Source organism: Bos grunniens, chromosome 16, assembly GCF_055505025.1.
Source record: "Bos grunniens cultivar Pamir isolate PY7600 chromosome 16, Bosgru_T2T1.0, whole genome shotgun sequence".
Classification (NCBI taxonomy): domain Eukaryota; kingdom Metazoa; phylum Chordata; class Mammalia; order Artiodactyla; family Bovidae; genus Bos; species Bos grunniens.
The window spans coordinates 55,904,539-55,927,070 of NC_141180.1; the positions used below are offsets into that span (position 1 = coordinate 55,904,539).

Below are 22,532 nucleotides of genomic sequence, written 5' to 3' on the forward strand. Positions count from 1 at the left end.
GGCATAAATTTTTGAAGACTTTTCTGTTTTTTTTTTTCCCTTTAAAACATCACTAAATATAACTTTGTTAAATTACTATTAAATGTAAAGATAGGGGTAATAGTTATTTTGGAAAGACAGTTTTGTGAGGGACATTCTTGAAGTAATTTCCACCTATGATTTGTCACTAGGTAAAGTAGACACCCGGAGAAGGCAATGGCACCCCACTCCAGTACTCTTGCCTGGAAAATCCAGTGGACTGAGGAGCCTGGTAGGCTGCAGTCCATGGGGTCGCTGAGAGTCGGACATGACTGAGCAACTTACCTTTCACTTTTCACTTTCATCCATTGGAGAAGGAAATAGCAACCCACTCCAGTTTTCTTGCCTGGAGAATCCCAGGGATGGGGGAGCCTGGTGGGCTGCCATCTATGGGGTCACACAGAGTCGGAAACGACTGAAGTGACTTAGCAACAGCAAAGTAGACACCAGAGAGATCCTTTTACGTATCTTTTAACTTACCTAAATTATTTCCAAAAAGAGATTGATCACCCATCCATGACTGAGAGATTGATCTCTTACCTACAGTTATTGGTATCAAATATATCAACAAATCACCTGTCTTCCTATAACATATAGCTAAGTCCTGTGTACAAAAGGATTTAAATCAGGTTATTCCTGCACTCTTTCCCTGATGCCTGGTATATAATAGACTACCTTCTACAGTTGGCTTTGAAAATACATCTGTAGAGAACTTGTATCTCCTATTAGAGAGAACAGACAGTAAAAAAATCCATGAGGCAAGGGACTAATAAATGAACAGATATATCTTCCCGGAACACAAATATTGCCCAAATAATAAAAATGTGCTCCTTTGAATTCAAGATCCTAATTTTTCTTAAAGAGTTTTAACGTTTATGGTAACTTGTTGCTTATGTTTTTTTCACACATTGGACAGTTCACATGTAAGCAATGAAATGACAGCATTTTAAGGGTCATAGGGATACTCTTCTCTGACTCACAGTCTCCACCGGCAACACGGTTGGATTCAGCCTTCTAAGTTTCTCTCTTCCCCTGGTAACAAAGTTGTTTCTTTTATCCCTTTTGTTCTTACCTTACACCTGGTGACTCAGTACTTTTGACTCATTCTCCCTCTTTAATGCCACCTCCCTCGGGAAAGGATATGCATTCCCTGGAGGCACAACTGATCATAAAACAGTTTAGGTGATACCTTCTGGTATTGAACTTGAAACCATTCCTACCATAAAATCCCCTGTTGCATCTATGACTTATGAAGACAATTTCTTAGAGAATAAGAGGTAGAAGTAATCTTTGTGGATCTAGATTATATGCCTGATATCCTATAATATCCTAATATTCCTCTCTCCTGTTAAGGTGGGTGATTTTCTTCCCTGAAAAGTATGAAACAATCCCCCACCTCCACCCCCACTCCCCCACTCCCCCAATCCCATCTTCTGTCTTTGAGACTTTCAACTCTGGAAGCCTGACGTCAGCTCCAATTTATTCAGGCTTTGTGAGAACAGGATCTTGAGAGTCTGCTCAGATGGACTCCAGTTTCCACAGAGGACCCACAAAATAGTATCCATAAGGACCCATCTTCTAACAATCGCTTTCTCATTTATAGTGGTAATAACTCATGTAGCATCTTATCCATATTAAGAGCTCTATGACATAAACACTTCTGTTAGCTCCACATAATGGGTGTGGAAGTTGAGGTGCAGAGGTGTTAAATAACTCACCAAGGTAACACAGCTAGTTAGAGAAACCATGATTCTCAGCACAAGCAGTCTGGCTCCAGAGTCTATGTTCTTAACTACTATCATTAAGCACCACTTTACTTTAAAAAACGAGTTACCCAGTAAGAAAATCTAGACAACAAAGAATGACAAAGAATATGCTCGAAGCAGGCTTGTAGCAAAGTCCATCTTGCACCCCCTTCCACTTTTCTTTGGATGTTCATGCCATTTGCTGACCTTCAGTGAGCATTTTTATTAGATTTCTGGAACATGCTCTCTTTTCAACTTAGTGTACAGCCAAAAAGCTGGTGTGTCAAAGTGCTGGCCATCGTTGAAAGATGGAAATGTCTTGCTTATAGATTCTGCATTTGGATGCAGTTTCTTTATTTTGCCACCCAGAGCACTGCTTCTGAATCACATTACCGAGGGCTCTTGTGTTTCTAGGGCTGGAATAGCCAAAACAGCTACAGGAGCTGAAATGCATCTATAGAGAGAGGTTTCCCACTTCAACTAGAATCCACTGCTTCAGTGGTACTCTCACCTCACTGACCTTCTGTTGGAGGAAACGCACCAGTTGCATTTTTACGTGTTTTGTGGGGGTGCTGTGTATTCTTTGTTGTTGCCATTCAGAATCCACGTGCTGACCATACTCATTTTGGCAGAGAACCTGGTTTTGAGATAAGGTTTGAAATGTTTGCCTCCAGTTCTGTTGCCCATGCCTGGGAAATATTTGCACTGATAACTTCGAGCAGTTCTGTGTCTATAGAGATCGCTCAGCCAGTGGGACTTGGGGGCACAGGAGAGAGAAGGGGAGGGAGGGGAGAAGAGGGATTTTATTGAAAACACTCAATTCTCCTCTGGCAAAACCAGGAATCCAAAGACATGCAGACTTTTCTTGGGAAAGCTAGGACAAAGAAAATGAAATCAGATTTCATTGTTTAGGAAACAATGCTGTTGCTTTCTTTATAATAAAAGTATATTATTTAAACTATAAAATTGCTCAGATACCTTGGTTCCTAGTTCGTTTTCAATAAACTTTTAAAATAAAAACTCTGGAACATTAGCTTATTTATCATTTAGAGTCTTTATATTAAGCAGATTTTTTTCTGGATGATAACCTCATATCTTAAAGCTCTTTTATTCATTCAGTTTGTACTTTATTTTTCCTCCTTTTCTGGCTTCTTTAGAATTTTTTTTTTTTTTTGAGATATCTAGTTTTTTTTTTTTTTTTTTTTACAAAAATGTAGTTGATTTACAATGTTGTATTAATTCCTGGTATATAGCAAAGTGATTCAGTTACACCTATATACACATTCTTTTTTAAAATTTTCTTTTCCATTATGGTTTTTCATAGGATATTGAATATAGTCCTCTGTGCTATACAGTAGGAGTTTGTTGTTTATCCATTCCATATATAAAAGTTTACATCTGCTAACCCCAACTTCACACTCTACCCCTCCCCCAAATTCCTCCCCCTCGGCAACTGCCAGTCTGTTCTCTATCCATGATTTTGTTTCTGTTTCATAGATCGATTTGTTTGTGTCATATTTTATATTCCACATATAAGTGATATCACATGGTATTTGTCTTAGAATTTTTTTTTAGATCTTTAAAATGGTAGTTTTCCAAAGTAATGAAAAAAGTGCTTAATATGTGCTATATATTGTTTCAAAATACTTTATTCTTATAAATCAGTTTAATTCTCAAGACTGTCGATAAGGCAGGTGACCCTGTTTCACCTGCGGGGAAGCGAAGAAGCCGAGAGGTAAGGACCTTGTACAAGGTCTCATTGCCAGTGTTTGGCAGTGCTGGGATTCAGTCTGGCCTCAGAGTCACGGCACTGCGTGGAGGGTTCTCACAAACTTCAGAGTCAGCAGATCTGCTGAAGGTGAGGGCAGCAGCAATGATGACATTGTAGTAATGAAATATTACTTATCAAATGCCCGATCATATGTTTACATAGGTATCCTATACCACAATTTGGGTAGGTGATATTATGCCCACTTCACAGATCAGTAAACTGAGGCTTAGTGAGGAAAAGAGATTTGTACCAGGTCTTACAGCTCTCATGAGACATAATCACAGTTGCAGTCTGTATTTGACTGTCTCTCACCCTTCTCTTAACCACCATGCGACACTGCTTCCACTTCAGTTGTTAGTTGTCATCTTGTAATGCTCCTATGTTGTCCTAACAAATACAAAGTAATCAAAACTCCTCATGAAGTGACTAGTCTGTTCAGCTTCTGTGGGATGTGGTGAGGTAGGGTGGAGGGAAAGTCTTTGGAAGAGAGAACCACATAAGCCCTCCTCCTTCCCTTCACTTCCAAAGCCCTAAGGGAAGAAAACAGTCCTCCCTACAGACATCTCTGTCAAAGCCACTACTATAAGATTCTACTGGTTCATTTTGCTGTAAGCACCATCCTCAGAGTTCTTTAACTGCAGTATCTTGCTGTGCATGACCCTTAGGGAGAACTGATGCTGACATTGGTCAGCAGACTGGCAGTTGAACAGACTGTTTGTTCATATCCCTCAATGAACGTTTCCTTGTCTAGTTAATATGTGTGAATTAGAATATTTCCTTTTCTATGCACTCTGCCTCCAAAGATTCGACGAACAGAGTTCCCACACGGCTTAAACATACACATAATTTCGCATGTGAGCACCCCCTGGGATCCGGAGCATTTTGTGTCTGTCTGTCTCCAATTCCCTCTCTTCCCCTCCCCCATGGGCTTTTTCCCCCCATTAGGCAAATGGAAGGCTCATGCCACCTGTTAGCATTACGTCATTGGCTCCCCAGAACACAGTTGCACCAAAGGCCTTAAACAAAGTAGTTCTTCTTGTATTGTTTGCACTCAAAGAGCTGATATCATGCCAACTGATGTCATTGTATGTCTTTGTGTAACTGCTATGGCAACTGGGCAGGTGGGGAGTCTCCAGCTGATGTCATTGGGGAAGGAGGTGTAGAGACAGAATTTTAAAAAGCTCTATGTTGCTTTTTTTCTGTGTGTGTGGTTTTCTGGCATGCATTTTTTTCCCCCAAACTAGCTGCTTTTAAGACAAATTACAGCTTGAGTACCCTAAATAAGAACACAGAGAAGTCTCCCTGCCCCCCCACCTACCCCCTAAAGGCTTCTTTTGAGTTTGTTTTGTTGTTCTGTCCTCTCATCTTATATGGAAAAGTGTAACAACTGTCTTTTTCTTAAGGAAAAAAAAAAAAGTGAACTAGGTTCCCATTACAGAACTGGTGTGGAACTGTTTACTAGGATTTTATGGAGCCAAAGCTGAGCAAACTTCTAAATAACTCTTCAGTCTCTTTCATGGAGCTTGTGTTGGTGACGGTGGGTAATTTCAAATTCTTGTTTAGGTATATTCACTAATGAAGTTTTTACTGATAATCTCCATTTCTTCCGTCTGCTTGAAAAATGATCCCTTTGGATCCAGACAAACTTTTTATTTTAATCATTATTTCATAGCAGAATAAACTAATAAGATGTAAAGGCAGAGTTTAATTCTAGAAATTAATTAAAATGAATTTGTAGCTCTTGTTTTTCTTTTCAAATAGGCTTAGACACAGATGGTCATGATACTACTCCTTTCAAAACACTTTGAGTCATGGCTGCATCTTAATAAAAATAATGATTTCCCGGGTTTTTACAACTTGTGTGCACTGGCTGTGAGCCGCACTGAGACTTGGTCTTGGGGTACAGCCTGAAGCTTCCTGATGTGGTTGACAGAGATGAGACTTGAAATGGAGAAGGACATAGATTCAGAAACTGGTGAACAGTTCAACTTCCTTTATTTATTTTAACACAACCATATCCTGTTCACTTATGTTTCTTCTCTTATCTCCTCAAACTATCAAGAGAGAAGTAAGGCATCCGTCTGGAGGAGAGAGGGAGTGGTAAATGTGTTCTGATGACTTTCAGCTTCTAGGCGATCTCCAGCTTCTGCCTGTGTTCAAAGGCAAGGCCAGAGTGTGTCTGATGGATAAGAATTAGAGCTCACTGAGTAGGTAATACTGTCAACTCTGATTTCATAGCCCTTACATGTACACTGTGTAATCTGACCTTCATAATAATCCTTTTGGCTTACCCACAAACACATCTAACAAATATTAAAGAAAAAATTTAAGCAATAGACTATAATCCATACATTTCCTAATTTAAACTAGTGCTCTTTTTTGCATGGTTCTTTAGCTTTTGATCATGTGGATGGTGAACATTTTTGAATCAGATTTTTTCATTTAATATTAAATAGAAACATAGTCTTTATTTTCATGGTCCTTTCACAACTCTGAATGGCTACATAATATTGCACTTGGGTGACTGACAACTTTTCTCTTTTCAAAAATGGTTTTGTTTCTTACTTGGCCTTTCTAGAAAACGGATACTGCTATAGTGAACATCTTTATGCATCTAGCTGGATATCTTTGGTCAGATGATTTCCTTAAGATATATATTCTCATAAATGATTTGCATTTGATGAGGGGGAGGTTTGCATACTTTGTATGGATCCCTATATGCTGCTGCTGCTGCTAAGTCACTTCAGTCGTGTCCAACTCTGTGCGACCCCATAGACAGCAGCCCACCAGGCTCCGCTGTCCCTGGGATTCTCCAGGCAAGAACACTGGAGTGGCTTGCCATTTCCTTCTCCAATGCATGAAAGTGAAAGTGAAGTCGCTTAGTCAAGTCTGACTCTTAGCGACCTCACGGACTGCAGCCTACCAGGCTCCTCCATCCATGGGAGTTTCCAGGCAAGAGTACTGGAGTGGGGTGCCATTGCCTCCTCTGGATCCCTGTATACCAGATTCCTAATCATACTAAGAGGTATATGCCATTACCCTCATTTTACAGATGGGGAATTTGAGGCCAAGAAAGAGAAATTAACTTATCCAGATCACAGACCCAAGAAGTGGTGGAACTGGGATTATAACCAAGATAATCTGGGTTCTTCTAAGGTCTTTGCTTGTAACCACTCTCTTGTTTGGGAGCAAACTTGGCCTTCTGGGTGAGGTGAGCTTACAAAGGGTGCAAGTCACACACCTCCATTGCCCAGTTAGTTACTGGCAGAAATTCTACACCCGAGGAAGTCATCTGTGCCTTCCTGGGCTCCTAAAGTGCAAGGCTGTATATAGGCCACTGAGCATATGACTCTTAGGGGCAGATCAAATGTGCGGCTAATGAAATTACCTGATGCTTCGTGGAACTCTTTCCAGGGGAACATGCCCCAGTTTGTATAAAAGGCACAATTCCAAAGTACTGCATGCAGCCTCCAAAATTTGTCCTGGGTCTCCCAAGGGACTTTCATTTGTGTTTTGATTTTCTTTCTAAAAATGCAATAAGCAACTACACGCATTCATTCTTCTGACAGCTCTGAAGTTCGAGGTGGGAGTCATTCTCACTTCCTGTGTTTGTGTTGCAGGTGGACTTAGCAGTTTTAAGCAGAACCATGAAAACCTCTGTGATAACTCCCTCCAGCTCCAAGAGTGCCGGGAGGTGGGGGGCGGCGCGTCTGCGGCCTCGAGCATGCTACCTCAATCCATCCCCAGCACCCCCGACATTGAGAACGCGGAGCTGACACCCATCTTGCCCTTCCTGTTCCTTGGCAACGAGCAGGACGCTCAGGACCTGGAGACGATGCAGCGCCTGAACATTGGCTACGTCATTAACGTCACCACCCACCTGCCCCTCTACCACTACGAGAAAGGCCTGTTCAACTACAAGCGGCTGCCGGCCACCGACAGCAACAAGCAGAACCTGCGGCAGTACTTTGAAGAGGCTTTTGAGTTCATCGGTAACTATCTCCCATGGGGAAGTCTCGTCTTCTGGCTTCCTTTTCCCTCCGGCTTTTTTGCTTTGATAGCAGGTCCGAGATTTCTGCCTGAGTTGCAGAAAAGCTCCACGGAAGTGTTTTTGGGCTCCCCCACCTGGTGCAGGGTATTCTCCTAAGTCATAACCCAGCAAGTGTTTTGGAGCCATGGTTATCAAAGTACAGTCATTCAACTGGGTTGGGAATCCATTCAGTGAGACCACCTCATGTCTCCAGTTCCCAGTGAAAAAGTGGCAGGGGTTAGCATTGAGATGTTCTATGACATCATATCGAAAGAATTGGTAGAAAGGAAGAAGTTGGTGGCCAAAACAGGTGCGTGAGTATATGGTCTACTGAGATTTCTTGGCATCTTGTAGGGAGTTAAATATAGCCTGCCCTCTGGTGGGCTTTTCTGGTGTCTCAGACAGTAAAGGATCCACCTGCAATGAGGGAGACCTGGGTTGGGAAGATCCCCTGGAGGATGGCATGGCAACCTACTCCAGTATTCTTGCCTGGAGAATCCCCATGGGCTTCCCATGAATCCCCAGAGGAGCCTGGCAGGCTACAATCCATGGAGTCGCAAAGAGTTGTACATGACTGAATGACTAAGCATAGCACAGCACCAGATCCACAGGTTCCACCTCTGCAGATTCAGCCAACCACTGATGGAATTTCTGGATATGGAGGGCTGATTGCACTGTGCCATTTTATATAAAGGGACTTGAACATCTGTGGATTTTATCCACAGGAGTAGAGGGATGCAGGAAGCGATGCCCTGCAGGTACTGAGTGCTGGCTGTATTGTAAGTATGACACAGACTTCTAAGCTTATCCATGTCTCCCTTCAGTTCAGTTCAGTCGCTCAGTCGTGTCTGACTCTTTGCGACCCCATGAATCGCAGCACGCCAGGCCTCCCTGTCCATCACCAACTCCCGGAGTTTACTCAGACTCACGTCCATCGAGTCAGTGATGTCATCCAGCCATCTCATCTTACCTTGAGTTAATTGCCAATGCTTGAGGTCAAGGTAGCATTTGCTGAAGGATCGTTTCTGAAGGATATTTTTCAGAAACATAGTGCTATAGTGAACATCTTTATGTATCACATCAGTGCGAAGGTGGTGGGGGGAGTGGGGAGTAGTATTCCCCTTCTGTTTGCTTTGTCTCTCCATTCTTAAAAGTTGTGTAGCCAAAGCGTGTGAGGTTGAGCGCTCATGAGATGATACTAGATTTCCTTAGTTCATCCAGGCTCATTGAAGTAGGAAAGAGCGAATGGTATAGCCCGTGTAGTTCCCAAGGAGAGAAAATTCTAGCAGCAGCAGGCTTTAATCTCCACAGAGAAGCAACGACCAGCCTAACCCTAATCCTCAACTTTAACTTTTGCTGCTTCTAAGCCTCAAACTGTTGCAAGGCTTAAATGATCACTTGGAGAGGACCTGGCACTCAACAATTTTTTTCTCAAGTGACTCTAGTCTTTCTTACTACAAAAGAGTGACCCAGTCCTTTTCCTAAATATTGTAGCAAGTTGTCACTGGCCTCTGTCTCAGGAAGAATGCACTCAAGTTCAATACTCTTTTGTCAGAAAAAAAAACACAAAAACTTGGATTTATCAGCCACTGAAGTAGGTAGATTTGCTGTAGAGTTGGCAGCTCTGGTCACTTGGCCCAGGCATTTTCTTGCTGATCTTGCCTGGTTTTGCAGGCCTATGAAATGTTCAATCTGGAAGGAAATTCTGAATGGTCATTGAACTCAGAAAAGTAAAGTGACTTCTCCTAGATTGTAGGAACTTTAGTGTTAGAGAAGGGACCAGAGCCTAATGCTCTTGACTCCAAGGCCAGACACTGGGGCCAGAAGTGTGGGCAGTGTTTACAAGGCTCTATTATTGGGTTGGCCAGAAAATTTGTTTGGATTTTTCTGTAAGTCAAGTGTTACAATAGTTCTAATGCATAATGCTTGTGGATGCAAAGATACCTTAAACTCTTTGTTAATGATATCTGAATCAAATCTTGAGCCCCAAGGGAGAAAAGTTTGCATCCAAGTAGATGAGGAACATCCTGGTTGACATATAATGTCATGAGTACAACTTTTTGTCTTAGTTCCAGTTGGGGGAAGTTAAGAAATTGTTTTCTATTTAATGAGTAGCATAAGATGTGCTTAGGGTCTAAGGATTTCAATCAAAGCATCCACATTCCTTATAAATTATTCAGGCTTACCTGGTTTTCTAAAAACAAAACAAAACAAAAATAAATAACATTAAAGGCTGGAAACAATTCCACATCACACCCTGCACAGGCACAATTTTTAAATTTTCATTGTTATATCATTGAGTAAACTGAAATCTTACAGTCTTGCTTTAAGAAAAATACACCCTGTTTTAGAAACATAATAGCATCCACAGAGAGTTTGATGTAAACTAAGCAGAGTCTAGGTTTAGGATTTAACTATGACAGTTGGTTATTGCTGCGTTGGCTGATATTATTCCTGTATTCCCCTATGCCTGGTTAGTATTACTCCCATTATTCAGATAGGAGGATTGAGCCTCTGAGCAGTTACAGGATTCACGCAAGGTCCTCTACGAGGTGGAACCATGGCCAGACCTAGCCCTTTGTGGCTCATCTTCTTTACCCCCATGCTTTCCACTCTGGGGGTGGAGGCCGTTAAATAGTGTGTGCTAAAAAGAAGAAATTGAAAACAGGAGATGCTTTTGTAAAATACTGTTATCTATAAGAAGTAAGTCAAATCTCTGAATTTTTAAGTTGAAAATTTGCTCAATGTTTGTTTTGTTGATCTATGAGTGGGTAACCAGTAGAAGTAGTTTATGTTAAAATCTGGCTCTCCTTTACATACTCCTTTCCCAATCTTCTAATTGGTATATTTTTCAGGGATACTGTCTTTGGGATGACTTTTATTGGGTTGGCCAAAAAATTTGTTTGGGTATTTGTATACTCTAAGAACCCAAACGAACTTTTTGGCCAACCCAATAGTTTAGAAGTGTCACTGAGAATCCATTCAGACAGTGCCCACAAGCTGTTCTCCTGGGTTTTTAATATATCTGAAAACCTTTAAAGTATTATCTTTTTCGATTGCCCTGGATTCTGAGCCAGCACTGGAATTCCTCCGTCATCCATATCATTACCATGTTAGAACATCATGTATGCATGTGAGGGGATTGGACAGTTCAGATGGAGGTGACACTCTTATCTATTTAATACTAGTTCCTGTACAGAGCAGTTCTACAATATAAAAAAAAGAAGTGCTTTTTCTCTATCACAGGTAGGAGAGACATTGTTAATAACACTAGCTTCGATAAATGACACAGTGTGACGATGGGAATTAACATCCTTAATCAGAAGGGTCTACTTCACCAGTGACTACATTTAGGCTGATTATGTCACAACTCATTCCTCAGTTGACCACCATCACCTGTGAAGTCCACTATTATAGTGAATGACTCTCACCTACTCATCCCTCTAAATGTAAAATAAGCTTCTTATTCAAGCTAATGCTGCTTTTAGCCAGTTCTGGAGGTTGTGCCATAAACAGACACAATTAAGTAGGACATTATACTTAGTTCCCAAACCATTTTCATGTTGTCTTTCTCTACAGAATATGACATCATCAAGTCTAGATAAACGTTAACCTCTCTCCTTCCATCTCTCTGTCCCCTGCCCTGCACCTCTTGCTTTTCTCCCTCATTCCAGAGGAAGCTCACCAGTGTGGGAAGGGGCTGCTCATCCACTGTCAGGCGGGCGTGTCCCGCTCTGCCACCATCGTCATCGCCTACTTGATGAAGCACACGCGGATGACCATGACTGATGCTTATAAATTTGTCAAAGGCAAACGACCAATTATTTCCCCAAACCTTAACTTCATGGGGCAGTTGCTGGAGTTTGAGGAAGACCTGAACAATGGTGTGACACCACGAATCCTTACACCAAAGCTGATGGGTGTGGAGACAGTTGTGTGACCATAGTCTGGCTGGAAAGGATGACTGTTCTCCATTAGGAGATGAAGAGGAAGGAGTATGGATTCTTTCTTTTCTTTTTTTCTTTTTCTTCTTTTTTTAGATGGGGGTAAAGTTTGTGAATGGAAACAAACTTGTTTAAAAACTTTATTTTTAACCAGTGTGAGAAGAATTTAACTTTTGATGCCGTTGAGATTTACTTCCCACCAACTGACAAAGCAGGGAGTCTAAAGAAGTCATTTTTTTAAGCCAACAATAAAAATATCATAAAACCTGTTTCTTCCCCTTTTCCTTTTAAGCTATTTGTAGAGTTTACGATTAACTAGTCTGTGCAGGTTCATAGACCGAAGACACTATACTTTAAACCAATTAAAAAGAACCCAAAGTAAGTAGAAAAGAATTGAATCATGAAGACCTAGGATCTGCCTGACCTGTCCTTATAGAAAACAAAAACCCAACCAAACCAAGCCCTGCTGTGCTCACTGGTGCAAAGAGAAGACCAGGGCAGCTTAAGTGGTCTAAGAACCCTTCACATTCTTTAAAGAGACAAAGGATACTGTTGATTTTGTGTGTTTCATACTCTGGATTACTTTTCTTCCCTCTCTGTGTTTAAGAGATTTTTTTTTTTTCAAATAGCAAGGAACTGACCATTATACCATATGCCTTCACTGGCTTCTTGTGCAATAATATGGTGTTTTGAGTGTGCAAATGAGTTAGAGCTGGCAGCTGAAAAATAGACAAATAGTGCAAAGTTGCCAGCTTGGAGATAGAAAGGAATTAAACAAAACCAGTTACTTTCTTTCCCACCTTTTTCCTTTTTTTTTTCTCTTTGATTTGATTCTGGTTACAGTGCCATAAACCTTGTTACATATGTATATCAGAATGTAAAAAAAAAGACAAAAATTTATTTAAAAATATTTTTCGCAAAAAATCTTGGTGTGTTTCTGTTGATTGTGTAAAAATTTTATTTTCATTATATAAATGAAAATCATTTGGAAATGTGTCTATTTCCTCTTCTTTTCCTCAATTCAAGTTCAAGCATCTCTTACCTCTTGTAAGCTGTCCATGTAACGTAACTGGAAGTAAACACAAATTTTTGATACAGGGATAGAGAGATGAGGGAAAGGAAATATTCTCTGGCCTCAGTGTGAAGCAGAGAGAATTAGCAAGGAAGTGAAAAAGCTCTAGTCGGCCAGGTCATGGTCCCCTCTATTGTCACAGTCCTGCCATCCACTTCTGCCAATGTAATTCCTCTTACAAAGGGGAAACCTCAGGTAATCTCCTTGAAAAAGGTGTGAGGTTTGACAGCAGCCTTTGAGCCTTGGTGACCAGGTCACTGCCAGATTGATTGGTTAGAATTCTCTTATCTCCCCAGTGGCTCTTTGATCAATGTCTGTGACCCCTACAATATGACCCCTACAATATCAATATTGTGGGGGTCTTGATATCCCCCTTCCATTGTCACTTACCCACCTGGCACCTTTGGTAACGTTAATCAGGAAGCACTGCAGGCAGATTCTTTACCTTCTGAGCCGCCAGGGAAGACCTGGTATGCACTGCAACACACTGCTGTTTCCTACTTTTCTGCCAGCAAACTGAATTCAACTTCATAAGTACAGCTTCCCCATCACACTTGGTTAATACATAGTTGGTATTCCATGGGTTCTCAGTCCACAGAGGAGTACGGAGGGGGTAGGGGAAGAAAACAAATCAAATGTTTTCTATTTTTATTGAAAATAGAAGCCTCCAGGGAATTGGCCATAGGGAGGATTCACAGCAGATTAAAATTTGCCCAAGGTGAGTAAAAAAGTAGAATGATTTTGAAATTTCCAATTCTATATGAGTACGTTTGGACATAATATCCTTGTGAACATTTGCCGACCAGTATTATAATGAAATTTTTTTAATATTTAAAAAATAGCTTTTCTAGTAGAAGTGATTTAACTTTTTGTTTGATTAGCAAAATAGAGACTGAATTTAACAAGAATTAATTGAAGGTTGTTTTGACTTAGTTTGGTTTATTACAAAGCATTAATAAGGTGAAAAGCAAATTTCTCTATGGTGCTTTCTACTCTTCAGTCTAACAATTTTCTTGGTGCTAGAACGTATTTAAGAAGTGGGATTGATGTGTAATTAGGGATTTAAAATATATAATGATTTACTATATATTTCTTTTTCTTTATTCTAAGTTCAAATATTAAAGTTCTGATAGTGTGAGTTTTATTCCCCCCCTTTTTTTTTCTTTTTAACAAAATAAGAATTGCTATAGTTTCTTGAGCAAAATATGAAAATAATTTATGATTTTTGAACTTTATAACTTTATGCTTTTGAGAGCAAGATTGTCCTAGGGCAGATAGGAATTCTGCCAATGAGCATACCAAGAATTCTGAGAAACTTGTCTTTATTTTACTAATCTGTTTTGAATCACTTAGCCTCTTTCTTCATGAGGAATGTTAACCACTTAGTGAAATTTACATGGATTAACCAAGCCATTGCACCAGAAACCAGACTCCCCAGGTTTTGTTACTGAGTCAAACTTTGGTTTGCTCACCCTCAAGTAGTAAAGGCAATCTGTTGACACCAGGATGTGGTGAAGGAAAGTGCAGTGTTTATTGCAAGGTGTCAAGGCAGCTGGTACTTAAAACACCCAAACTCCTAGATGGGTTTCAGCAAAGCATTTTTAAGGACAAGGTAAGGAACTGGAGTCCCGAGGTATGTGATCAACTTGTGCAATTCTCTGATCGATTGATGGTGAGGTAATAGTGCAGCGTCACAGAGCTTAACATTATCATTGCTTAGGTGCCAGTAGGTCTGGGGGCTGTGTGCTCATGAGCATCAAGTAGTTAATTTCTTCTCTTTGATGGTGGTTTTAGCACCTGTGAAACAACTCAGGAAATGTGCATCAATACTATCATCTAGGCACTTCAAAAAGGATCTAAGCCAAGGATATGAGGGAGGAGTTTGCCCTGGGAAGGTCCCTTAGGGTTCTGCTCTGTTACCTCAAATGAGGTTCTGAGCCTCATTTGTTGTCTCGGAGCTTTGGGACTGAGCTGGGAATTCACTGTTGTCTTCCTGAGAAACAGGGTCTCTGAATAACTGATGCACATATTATTCTCTGAGTCCAGCAAGAATTATTTCATGCTGGATTAATTTAACAATAGAATGAATCTGTAACATATCTAATAAAATTAAAAAAAAAGGCATTGTTACTTTAAATTAAATAGAATAGCAGCTTCAGCTCCTCTATAAGCATCCCCCCCCAGTTAATATGTTTCCAATCAATGAATATTAACCCAGATGTAGAGTTCACATTTCATGGAAGAGCTCGTGCTAGCAACTTTTGGAAAAGGACATGTACGGCAGGACATGGGGCGGGGAAGCTGACAAAAGGAGGACATGTACAAGGGAAGATATGAAAGAGGAAATGTACATGTCTGCCAAACCACATGTTGATGGTAAATGAGAAAAGGCAACCCTCTGAAAGGTGATAAAATATGGGGAACAGAAGAAAATGGGAGTTTATAGTAAAACAAACAAAAAGACTATATAGAACTCGGAAAACAATCACACTTCAGAAGTGGAATAAGATAGAATGCTTGTAAATTGCTCTAACTAGATCTTCTGGAAGACGAGAAGTTTGACAAGTAAAACTGAATAGAAATCAAGAAATATGGGTGTCACCCTGATTGTGAGTAGGCTCTTATACATAAGCCACAACACATTATATTTTATTCCCCAAGCATTGTAACATCCAATCTCCAGAAATATGGGTTGATATTTGTTTTTAAGGTCTCATTGGAGACTGTCATAATATATGGATGTGAATGGAAGAGAGCATCAAAAATGATGAGTAAGGATCCAGAAAGGCAATAAGAAGGTATTTAGAAATAACTGTCCAAAACCTATCTATAGAAAATTTTCTGACTTTATGGAGATTGTAGACTATGAATACCAGTGCTTTCCATTGTTCCTGATTTCCTCCTTTGTGACAAACTTTGCCATTGTTTGGTGGAAGATACACAGGGTGAGACAACTGGGAGCTGTAGTGAAGAAGTCAATGGCAGTACATTGCCTCCATGTTCGATGATGATGATCCATGTCTCTGTGGATCAACAGAGCTAACAGGGAGAAAAGGTGGCCATAAAGTAAAGGAGAACAAGGAAGAACTGTAATTATGTGGAAAAAAATAGTGCCCACATTTGCCTTTTACCAACTTCCATGATGTGGGTGACTTAGAAGTATCCAGTACCCAGAAGTATCCTTTCCCATTTTGCTGACCATGTATCTGGTGCAGGACTTATGAAGCAAAGGAGGAAATCTGGAAATAGCTTTAAGAGCCACAGTCACAGTTATGGCCCTAACCCAAGGTGAGTTTCCAGGTCAGTGAAAATGTGCATTGGTTGCAATAGTCATTGGTGCCCTCTTCATAGTATAATGGCTGCTGCTTCACTTCTGTGTTCCAATCTCTTGCAGATTTATTTTAAAGTGAACCTTATCCCAGCATGAAATAGATAAAGGAATTCTGGGAAATGCAATTTCATATTCAGCTAAGTTGATCTTGCACAAAACTGCCAGAGTCTATCCTTTGCCAACTTGCTATCCATTTACACTTCTCTTAACCATATATATATAACTTCCGAACAAAGACATTAGAAAGTGATGTTTCCACCTAAGAAGATGCAGCTATCACTTCCACAGTTGAAGAGATACTAATCCTTTCTCCAAATGAGAGTGCATAGTCTCATGTGTTACTTTATTCATTTGGGGGTAATCATTTCTCTTGTACTTGAGATCTGTCTCTTTGAAATCCTGTAATTTAAATACTGAGATATAAGGATATTGTAGATTGAATTGTGTTTGCCAAAAAGATGTTTTTGAAGTTTTAATTTCAGACCTTGTAAATGTGATGTTATTTGAAAATAGCATAGTTGCAGATGTAATCAAGGTTTTAAAAGGTCATATTGGATTAGGATGGGAGCTAATACAATTACTGGTATAACTGGACACATCCTTCTTATAAAAGGGTGATTTGGACACATTCAGAGGAACCAATGCCATATAACTAGGGAGGTGGAGACTGGAGTGATTCATCTAAGTAAAGGAGCACCAAAGATTACTGGATATCACCAGAAGCTAGGAGAGAGACATGAAACATATTCTCAGAGTCTCCAAAAGAACCAACCCTGCTAACACCTTGATTTTGGACTTCAAGCCTCCAGACTATAAGGTAATACATTTCTATTGCTTTTAGTTACTCAGTTTTGGGGACTTTGTTGTGACAGCCCAAGGAGACTAATACAAAGACTAACCACATTTAATATTAGATGGTACAATAGCTACAGGAGAAAAAGGAACTGGTTAATATAAACCAAATATATTTATATCAAAGTAAGAAATATTTATAACTCTTACTGTCCTAATTTCTACAAGTGATCATGTAGTCACAGGTGATAATTATAACTTCCTTCTTTTACTACCCATTCCATTTACCCTTTGTCCTCAACAAGCATCTCACCTGCTCCCAGTTCCTTGGCTGTTGGGATAACCTAAATCTTCATTTTTGATGGATCTGAACCTTTGGCAGTCCTACCTGCATTGGGTTCTTTTGTTGTAAGACATGAGAGCCTAAGAGGTGCCCTTCATCCAGATCTAGTTCTTCCTACTCCCATAGTCCTATAGTAATCCAATTTCCCCTTGGTAGTCACAAGTCATTCCAGAAATACAGCAACCCCATCCTTTGCCTGTTTTTTTTTTTTTCCCTTTAGCATGAGGAGCCCAAATTAGTCAGCAGATAGTATCAACTTCCAGTATAATGGAGCCATTGTTGGGTCTCCTAGCAGGTGTATCTGTGCTTTGGAAACTAAGACTTCTAGACCAGTAGAGCACAAAGGTGCAGGGTAGGTAGCACAAATTTTGCAAGTAGATCACCAAAAGTAACAGTCAGAGGAATTTTTTTCATTTACAGCTCTTTTTGGGCCTGTGACTCTTGAATAAGGGAGAAACAGCAACATATATTTGTTGACATATATGTTCAAAAATTTACTGCATCTTGCAGGACATTACCCTAGCCCTGAAAATTTTACCATCCATCTAGCTCCATAACTGAAATGTCAAAAGTACTATTTTACTGCTTCAGAATGATGGATAACATAGCAAGAGTAGTAAATTCCACAAGTGTGAGCCTGTCACCCCACTTCCTGTGCTGCAAAGTAAGTTCCTTCATCAGAAACAAGGCATTGTGGAATGCTATGATGGTGAATAAGATATAAGAATTCTATAACCCCACAGATACTAATTTTGGAAAAAGTATTGTAAGTGAAGTCTAATCCATATGAGGAGTGTGTTTCTGTAGAGTGAGAACAAAACACTGCCCCTTCCATAATAGGAGAGTTCCGATGTAATTAACCTACATAATATAGCTGGCTGAGTACCCTAGAAATGGTTCTATTTCAGGGGCTTGGTATTTGTCTCTGCTTTGGGTGAGTTGGGTGCTCAGTGTTGGCTGTAGCCAGAGTAGCCATGGTGAATGGAAATTCATATTACTGAGCCCATGCATAACCTCCATTTCTTCCATCATGGCTATTTTGTGCATGAGCCATTGGTTACAGACAGGTGTGACTGAGAGAAGCAGACTTGACGGAGATTCACAGAATACATTGTCTTGTCCCTTATTAAGACCTTTCTATGCTGAGGTTGAGCTTTTTAAACATTCACATGGTACATCTTATGCCCATTCAGAGAGTTCTGCCCATTGGCTTATTCCCCAGACTTTTCTGTCTCCAATTTGTCAATTATATTTCTTCCAAGTCCCTGAGAAGCCTTCCAAACCATTGGCTACTTCTTGCAAAGCAACGTAGATCCATATCTCTGACTCTCTCTCAGGCAAAATGAACAACCAGGTGTATTGCTGGAAGTTCTGCCCACTGTGAAATTTTTCCTTCACCACCCTCAGCCTTGGCCACCCACCGAGTGGGGCTGTAGTGACGTAGCCATTCATTTTAGGATGGTATCGAGATATACACAACTCTGCAATCAAGGTCAAATATTTGTCTTTCGGTCCACTGGTCACAGAGAACATTCCATGAAGCCATAACTGTGAGTTCAAGGAAGTGATGCAGCAGGAATAGATCACTTGTTTATTTAATTTACTTGAATCTGATTTCACATAGTGCAGTTCCACTTGACAAGCAAATAATGTTATTCCTGCCCAATTTAGAGACTTAGTGGGTCAATAACATATTTCTTCATGAACAATCCAGGTTCATAAAGTAATCATCTATGAGTAAGCTTTCAATTTCAAACTGTTACTCAAAAAATGAATGGTATTTTCCTGAAGAAGCTGTCAGAGTTTGGTTCCAAAATCCTGAATGGCTGCTCTATGATTCACCTATCAGGTGAATGGCTTCATAAACAATCCGTGTCTAATAGAGACCCTTCTAGCACCATGGGATGTACTGGGTATAGATATAAGAGCAGCTTTCAGGACAGCCTTGAAATATTGCAGATACTTCTCTTATTCTGGAGCTCAGTTTCTACATCCAGTTCTAATGTGTGGGTTTTTTCCCCACCATACCAAGTTATTATTGGAAACCAGCTGGGTGTCCTACAATTCAACTAGATTCTGACACTATTTGGAGATAGTACCAGGTGCCACAGGTTAAGGATTTAGTCCTACAAGACCCCCCCACTCCAGACATCAGTCATAAGTCCAGGTTATTACCAGTGTTTCTGAATGACTATCCAAAGATTGTGGGTTCCAATGACACCCTCCCTGGATTTAATTTGCTAGAGTGGCATAGAGGACTCTGAGACACATGTGACGTACTAGGTTACCAGTTTATTAGGAATGGCCAAGTAGAAGAAAGACATCGGGCAAGATATAAGGAAAGGGCACAGAGCTTCCATGTCTTCTGAGAGCACACCATTCTTCCCAAATCTCTGTGTGTTCACTAGCCCAGAAGCTCATAAAGTCCTGTCCTTTTGGGTTTTTATAGAGGTTTTGTTATATTGGCACAACTGATTAAATCATTAGTGATTGAACTAAATCTCCAGCCCCTTTCTCCTCTCCAGAGGTCTAGGGCGGGGCTGAAAGTTCCCAATAGTTAATTGCATGGTTGGTTTCCCTAGTGCCTAGCCCCCATCCTTAGGTGCTTTCCGAAAGTTATCTCACTGCATGACAAAAAGCACCAGTATCGCTCTCATCCATGGGAAATTCCAAGGGTTTTAGGAGCTCTATATATCAAAAGCAGGAACAAAGACCAAATATTTATTTGTTCCTGTAAATCATAATACATCAGGAGCCTTACTTCCTGGTGACTCAGATGGTAAAGAGTCTGCCTGCAGTGTGGGAGACTCAGGTTCGATCCCTGGGTCCGAAGATCCTCTGGAGGAGGAAATGGAACCCACTCCAGTATTCGTGTCTGGAAAATCTCATGGATGGAGGAGCCTGGCAGGCTACAGTCCATGGGGTTGCTAAGAGTTGGCCATGACTGAGAGACTTCACTTCCTTTCTTTTCTTTCTTTCTAATTAAATTAATAACCTTTCATGTTACTTGGTAGAGTGGATTAGCATGCCCAGTGAGGATATACATGTTCTGTAAAATTCAAGAAAACCTACTAGACACTGTACCTCTTTCCTTAGTAGTAGGAAGGATTAGATGTAATAACTTATCCTTTATCTTTAAGAGAATTTCCTAAAAACCACCTGTCTTTGGTGCCAGGATAAAGTTGAAGTCTTTATCATGAGGTTACTGAGCCCTCTAAAAACATATGTGATTATAGAATCTTTGTAAGTTGTGTTTAAATTATAATTATTTCCTTCTGAATCATTTCATGATTGAACAAACCTGAAGCTCAAAAGAGGAAGTGAGCACTTAAGTCAAATTTTTTTTTTTTTTTCATTACCACTATCTTCATATAAGGGGATAAATATGTTTTCTCCTCAGTGCAAATATCAACTGGAATGTCCTGGAACATCAAACAGTACATTCTATGCTTAAGAATTCCTCTTATATAGTTAAAAGAGATTTAGATCTAATGGCCTAGTCCACCAGAAGGCTCAAGACCCAGTACCACCCATCCATGGAAAAGCATAGTCTTTAGAAGGAGCATGTTTCAGACAAAGGAACAAATTAAAATCCCAGAGGAAGAGCTAAGTGAAGTAGAAACAGACAATCTATATATGAGGAAGAGTTCAGGGTAGTGACTGAAAAGATGATCAGAGATCTCGGGAGTGAAATGGATGCACAGAGCAAGAAATTAGACATTTTAACAGAGAATTAGAAAATAAAAAGAACAGCCAAATGGAGATCAAGAATGCAATATCTGATTCCTTCCAGTGTATTTTTATAAATACACTGGAAGGAATCAAAAGTAGACTAAATGATACAGAAGAATGGATCAGCAAGCTAGAAGACAGAGTAATGTGAATCAATGATGCTAAACAGAAAAAAGGAAAAAGCATGAAAAAAGGAGGTGAGGACCATCCCGTGTTGATGACTGCCCATAGGAGTTCAAGGTGGCTCTCTTTGGACCTACTGTGGGCCCTGCTGCTGGGCCTGATTTTATTCTCCAGACTTCAACTTTTAGAAAATAAAGATGATCATAAAATCTTAGAAATGGAGGTAATAATACCTGATCTTTTTCAGCCCCTTGGCAATCTTATGGGAAAATTACTTAATGGCTGCTAAGAGTTTTCAAATCCAGAGTGCCGTTAGTTCCTGACTTAAGAGTACCTTTTCACAAGGACAGGAAATCGCTTCATAATGACCCAGTGTCCACACAACTGTTTGGCATCAGGCGGTTGCAATGATAAGGATGCATCTTTGCTCACTTGTCCGTCAAGTTGTTCATGTTGAGATATAAGGTTGATAGACTTATGCAATACTCCTTCCACACCCTCAGTTCTAAGATGAACTGCTCCTTTTAATGGTCTGGTGGCAAACCTGTGGGCTTGGCTCTTCAGGGTCCATAAATGTCAGGATGCTTTACTGGGGCTGACGTGGTTTTTCACTCCTGAATTGTCTCTGACAGCCCATGCGTGGCTAAAAGGCCAGGGCATTTTTAGCTTTAGTTAAGCAACACCAAAATCCTCCAGGTTGCTGCTAAATCCTTCTTTTAGTGCTCTTGGAGTGCTAGCTGAGGGCACCATGTATCCTCAGCACCCAAGGCGCCAGCACAGATGGGGCTGCTCTGCGCTGATTCTCCTATATTTAACACAGCCCTAATTACCCACAGGTCTCTGAGTGAGGAGGGCTGATGAGCAGTTCAAGTTCCCTGCATAGAAATAGCCCCAGAATAGTTCCAGTGTTGTTTCTAATTGCAATGGATGAGCAGACTGTCTCATTAATCCTCCCCTATCAGCGTGCAAACTGGCTGCCCCAGAATAGCCCTGAGCTCAGCCAGCCCGCAGCCGGCGCTGGGGATGGTGGTTTTGTACATATTTGGAGAGGGAAGGATCTTCTCCCCAGGGATGGATGCATGTGTTTGGGGGTGAGAAACAGTCTATGAATTCCGGAGTCTTGGGTAAACACAAAGACAGGATGCAGAAAAGTAAAGATTATCACATCAGGTCTGGACAGCCTTGGTTCAGACAGAAAAGCTATGAAGTAGCATAGTAAGACCTTCAAGTGTCCCCAGCAGGTTCTTATGCCCTTTTACCTCTGTGCCTGAATATTTGACTCTGTTCTGTTCTCCTTGTTCCACCCTTTCTTCCTTACTCAGTGAAGGATCTGGTATCAGTTACAGACACTTTGTATGAATGTCACTAACAGGTTTTCATACGTTTATAGCTTTACAATTATCAAAGGTTATTTTCCTTTACACACTCATACTATGAGACCCTTACAGCAATCTTGCAGAAGTTAGCAATGGCAGGCATTATTGCTGTTACACAAAAGAGGAAACTGAGGACCGGCAGGTAGCAGTCTGTAAACAACCCGAGATCATACAGTTAGTAACTGATCTTGGACAAGAAATTTGATCTTTTCTCTGATAGTTCTGTTTTCTTATTAGAGAAATAGCAGTATCTGA

At 40.5% G+C, this 22,532-nt stretch overlaps 1 protein-coding gene across 3 annotated transcripts in view; it reads left to right on the forward strand.

Moving 5' to 3' along the window:
- The window catches only part of DUSP10 (dual specificity phosphatase 10), a 74,889-nt gene that overhangs the window by 28,708 nt on the left and 23,649 nt on the right, over window positions 1-22,532 (forward strand). For 2 of the 3 annotated variants that reach the window (XM_086342727.1, XM_086342728.1), the window contains exons 3-4: window positions 7,155-7,526; window positions 11,239-11,777. In XM_086342727.1, coding sequence (XP_086198853.1) covers window positions 7,155-7,526; window positions 11,239-11,504 — 638 coding nt within the window. In that variant the 3' untranslated portion in view covers window positions 11,505-11,777. Of the gene's footprint in view, window positions 1-7,154; window positions 7,527-11,238; window positions 11,778-22,532 lie in introns of those variants that run through there. The other variant, XM_086342729.1, reaches the window with a different exon arrangement.